This window comes from Merops nubicus, unplaced genomic scaffold (assembly GCF_000691845.1).
Source record: "Merops nubicus isolate BGI_N331 unplaced genomic scaffold, ASM69184v1 scaffold39925, whole genome shotgun sequence".
Taxonomy (NCBI): Eukaryota; Metazoa; Chordata; class Aves; order Coraciiformes; family Meropidae; genus Merops; species Merops nubicus.
This window is the reverse complement of record NW_008612357.1, coordinates 1,539-6,514: the sequence shown is the minus strand read 5'-3', so window position 1 is coordinate 6,514 and position 4,976 is coordinate 1,539. Positions and strand designations below refer to the sequence as shown.

Here is a 4,976-nt window from a genome sequence, read left to right as displayed (position 1 = left end):
TGTTTCCAGAGCTGCCACTCGGTGGGGATAAAGCTCCATGTGGTGTCTGCGGGCTGGAGCCCGGCCCTGGCAGGAGCTGCGGGCACTCCCTGCCAGCCTGGCACGGGGCACTGGGAGGGAGGAGCATAGGTCGGCTGGGTGTCGTCTGTCCTCAAGCCTGTCTCTGCTGGCAGCCTGAGACTGCCCTGTTGCCTTCCTCCTTCGTGAGCTTTCTCCTCTGCATCTCTGAGCTGGCTGTTGAGGGAACGAGCTACGCCGTGTTTGACAGAGCAGAAAGGGCTTTTATGGAATCATTAATGATATGTGTGCAAATATTTGGTGCCAGGAATATAGAAAGTCTGAGCTCTAAGAGCTGTGATCCTTGCTAGTGAATTCAGGCAAATGAGCTGCTGGCAGCTGCCTTCTGTGTGTCCAGACCCTGCCCTGGAGCCCGAGGAGGAAACGTGTGTGGTGTGTGTTTTCCAGGGGCCGAAAGGCCACAGTCCCTGGACTGGTGTCTCACAGTTCCTGCAGACATCTCAGAAGATCATTCAGTTTGCGTCAGGGAAGGAGCCACAGCCAGGAGACACCATCATCTACGTGGCTGGAGCCTTTGACCTGTTCCGTATCCTTGACTCTGTTGTGTCAAGAAAGTAGCACTGGTCTTTTTTTTTGTTTATTCTTTTTAGTTTTGAGGCACCAGACTATGCTATTTGCCTTTTTTCCTGTAGGTGTGCATGCAGGAGTTCTTGCTGGCAGTTTTGTAGTCATGGATCACTGAGAAAGGAGCTGTGGCTCCTCTCCAGGGGGGATTTGTGGCCGTTGGAGGATTTCAGGAAGACAGATACTCCCCACACTCTGGTGGTCACAGTCTAGTCCCTCTGGAGGTCTGCCCATCGTAGACCAAGTGACCTCACAGGGTGCCTGCTTCATCCCTGGGACAGCCTTTGAGGCGTTGTGCCAGAACGCTCAAAACGGGTAGAAATTCCAGAGAGGGGCAATGCTGAGTCTGTGTAAGAGGGAGCTGCAGAGGAGTCTGGCTTTTGCCCAGAACCTGTGGAACCTGAGGGGAAAGGAGGCAAGTGTTCTTAGGCCATAGGCAACAAGTAATGCAAAAGTAAAAATCCTTGATGTTCCTGTCTCCCACTGAGGTTTTTCAGTGCATGTTTCTGCCCACCTTTCCCTGTCTTCCTTCTTAGCTTCAGTTCCTCAACCAGTTCTACAGATATCGGGCACGTGGATTTCCTGGAGAAGGTTCACCAGCTGGCAGAGAAACCCTACATCATCGCTGGGCTGCACTTTGACCAGGTCTTTATAGAACATTGTCCACAGACAGAGCGACCTGCCCCTGCTCTCTCTGAAACAAGCAGGCTCTGCTCTGGCAGGCAGGAGAAGGATTTGTTGGCCAATACGGGAGGTTGATGTTGGGAGACAGTGAGAGGGAAGGGAGTTGCTTTGTCTCTCTTCTGACTGAGCCTGGTGTTTGCCTTAGGAAGTGAACCGCTACAAAGGGAAGAACTACCCCATCATGAACATCCACGAGAGAACACTCAGCGTCCTGGCCTGCAGGGTGAGTGCCCTGGGGGCGGTGCCTCTGCGCCTGGCCAGGGGCTGCCTGGACCTGGGGGTGTTCACCCGTAGCCAACACCCTCACACGAGTTCTTCGCTGTGCACTGAGAAGGCAAAAGCAGGATGCTGCTTTGGGCTGCCCGGGGTGCTCTGGGGGGAGTGGCCCTGGGTGGGCAGAGCTCTGAGGTGCCCAGCCCTGCCCCAGCGGTGGGAGGGGTCAGGAGCCCTGCAGGGGCTGCGCCGCTCTGCGCAGAGACAGACACCAGCTTGTAGAACACCCCCTGCTCCCTGCACTGGGGAGAAAACTCCTCGGGGAGGAATGCTGGGAGGCCCAGAACCGTGTGCCCTGAGCAGTCAGCTCTTGGATTTGCTACACACACACTCCCAGGAAGCATGTTCTGTTTTCGGAACAAGATGCTGTGTGGCGAGCAGTGGCTTCTAAACCTGCTCTCCTGCTCCCTTATCTGAGCTCCTAACGCTGTAACCAGAGGACCTAACCAAGACTGCTTAGGAAGCAGACTGGCCTCTGGTTTGGGTTGGTTTGGGTTTTACTTGTTTGGTTATTTTTTGTTTTCAAATCTGGACTCTTTACCTCATTTATTTTTTTTTCTAGTATGTCTCAGAAGTGGTGATTGGAGCTCCCTACGCTGTCACTGCTGATCTGCTGGATCACTTCAGGGTGAGTCTTTGTGTGTAGATGGGCACAGAGACGTTGGAGTGTGATATACTTAAGGAATTAAAGTAGTGCAGGAGAACACAGGGGTGTAAAGGAGAGATGTTCCTGCTCAGGAGGGTTACGGGGAGCTCCGGGTGCCCTGCCAAGCCTGGTGCAGAACGGGTGGCTTTGCTGTCTCCCACCCGTGCTGCGGTGAGTCCAGTGGCAGGGAAGGTCCCTGTCATCTTTTGGATCTTGTCAGCAACTTTGTGCCCTTCTCCAGGTCACACTGGTGTGCCACGGGATGACAGAGGTGGTTCCAGACAAGGATGGCTCTGACCCCTACGAGGTGAGCTGCCCACTGCTGCCAGCCCAGCTCCTGCCAGCACGGGCCGGGCTGAGCACGGCTCGGTGTGCGCTCGGAGCTGAGAGCTTGTGCTGCACAGAATGCTGCCCAAGCAAGTCCTGGGCAAGTGGTGCTGTTTCTTGTCCACGCCTGAGGGCAGCTGCTTAGAGCAGAGCCTGCTAATCACTCACAACAGCTCCAGTTTTTTAGTCACTGTTTTGTTTTGCCTGTTCCTGATGCTTTCATGGCAGAGAGAGAAATCCTGTAACCTTTGCTCGATGCCAGTCCTTGCTCAGCTTCCTGGTACCTGGGGCTCTGCTTTCAGCAGCTGTTTATTCTGCCTCCCAGGAGCTGGCTGGGCGCCCACGGGTCCTGCCCTGCTCCTGCTCAGCTCTGCCCTGGGCCGTGGCCCTGGGTGCTGTGTCTCACAGCTCTGTGTTGACAGGAGCCCAGGAGACGTGGCATCTTCCAGCTGGTGGACAGTGGCAGCAACCTCACCACGGATTTAATTGTGCAAAGAATCATCAAGAACAGGTTGATGTTTTTCATCTCCCAGCTCTGTTGCATGTTGTTCTGTCTGTCTGGTCTGAGGTCCAGTTACTGGGGTGGAACGGGAGGTGAAGGGGTTGTCCAGAGGCACAGAGCCCTTCGCCTTCCATAGCTTGGGCAGGCTGCTCAGGTGTGGGTGGGCTGGACAGGAACAGCTCGGCTCTGCCATGTCAGAATGTGCTTCACCTTCACAGCATGTTCTAGTGTTTTCCTCCTCTATTAATGATTAATTTTCCTTGCTGCATTCTTGGGGAAAGAAGCACGTTGCTTCTTTCAGAGCTTTGGTTTTTTAGGCCCGAGCCCTTCCCCTTCAGTGGCAGTGGCTCAGTCAGTGTACGTTTGATGGGGGTGTTCTGGCACTGAGTGGGCAGTGCCAGGACAGGCAGGAGGGGGGGGCAGCACTTCCTGCAGCAGGAGAGGTCAGTCATGTCTGACCAGTGTGGGATGGGGATGGTTACAGGAGCTCTGGGTGCTGGCTCTTCAGGAGGGGCCTGGGGTTGCTGGTGAGGTTCCTGAAGTGCACTCAGAACAAAGCAGCACAGGGGAGGGCAGTGCTACCCTGCTCGGGGGCTTTTATCTGCTAGAGATGTGGATGGGTGAGAGGGTGAGTGAGAGTCTTACGGCATTTTGTGATTGATGCAGGCTGGAGTTTGAAGCCAGGAACCAGAAGAAGGAAGCAAAAGAGCTGGCAGTGTTGGAGGCCATGAAGAGACTGGAGGAGAAGCACTAGGCCAGTGAGAGCTGATGTGTGGGTCGCAGAGCGCCGTAGCCTCACCCTCTTGGGGAGCCAACAGCTCTTTGAGAGGGGACCCCTGAGCAGGGACGTGGCTGCTGGCAAGCAGGATGTGCTGTCCTACCCTCTTCTGCCCTAGCTCCTCCTGCACTAATTATGCAGACATAAAGAGTCGGGATCCTGCTGCCTAGTTTTTCCTCCATTAAATCAGCCCCCGTCCCCTTCCCTATGAGGAGATTTGACAAAGAAAAAAAAAAACAGAAAAACACAAAAGACCACACAGTTTTAATTAAAACTAATGTTTTAACATGTTGATGTGCTTTTACCTTCTGCCATTTCTGGCTTTTAGTAGGAGGGGAATGGAGCAGCCGCCCAGGCCCCCTCTGCCCCTCCAGGCTCGGCTGTGCTGCCTGGTGTCTGCATCCCAGAGCAGCCCTGCAGGTGGTGCTGAGGGCAGCTGGACAGACTGCCGAGAAGGAGAGTGGCTCCCTGGAGAAGGACACGGCACCCACAGCTTTTGGCATGCAGCTGCTGGAGGTGCCAGCAGGCCTGTGCCCTGGAGCTCACCGTGCTGCCCCTTCCGAGCTGCTGCCTCTGCACAAACACCAGATAAGAAGCTGCTTTGGGTTTGGTTGGAGAAAACCTCGCCCTGGGGGCTGGTGCCAGCAGAGCATTCCCTGCCCCGGGGGCACAGCAGCTGCTGAGGGAGGCGGGTGGCTGCTGGCACAGGGCCCCTCTGTCCCGTGGGGTTCCTGGGGGCTCAGGGCAGGACCCGGTGCCGTCTGTAGAGTGTGCTCAGAGCCACTGCTGCTGCTGCCCCAGTCCACCTTGTGCCTGCTGGTTACCTGAGGGAGGGGCGTTGTCAGCTGATGTTTCACAGCTCTTTGTGAGGGCTGACTTGTGGCACGTGTGCCCCTGCAGGGAGGTGCAGGGTCTGAGGAGGATGGGTGCTGGGTCGAGCCCCTTTCTGCCTCTTACACCCCAGGGTGCTGTGGGGGTTGGCCTGGGCTGCTCCCTGGGCTCTGCTGGACAGTCTTGCCAGGCCGGGTCTGTTCTCTCTGTTGTAAACTTTGTTGCTGATCATTAATAAAATGTTAAAGACTTTTGTGTTGGTCTCTTTGGGGCTTGAGCATGGATAGCAGGAA

The 4,976-nt window shown here is 55.5% G+C and overlaps 1 protein-coding gene across 1 annotated transcript; it reads left to right on the top strand.

Moving 5' to 3' along the window:
• Nucleotides 1-415: 415 nt before the first annotated feature.
• Nucleotides 416-4,076, top strand: LOC103774129 (ethanolamine-phosphate cytidylyltransferase-like; the record flags this gene model as incomplete). The annotated part of the gene is made up of 7 exons (XM_008941511.1): nucleotides 416-604; nucleotides 1,205-1,287; nucleotides 1,472-1,549; nucleotides 2,162-2,227; nucleotides 2,487-2,552; nucleotides 2,995-3,083; nucleotides 3,741-4,076. Coding segments are annotated over 7 exons (659 nt in total), but the record flags the coding sequence as incomplete, so codon positions are not given.
• Between the last annotated feature and the right edge of the window lie 900 nt (nucleotides 4,077-4,976).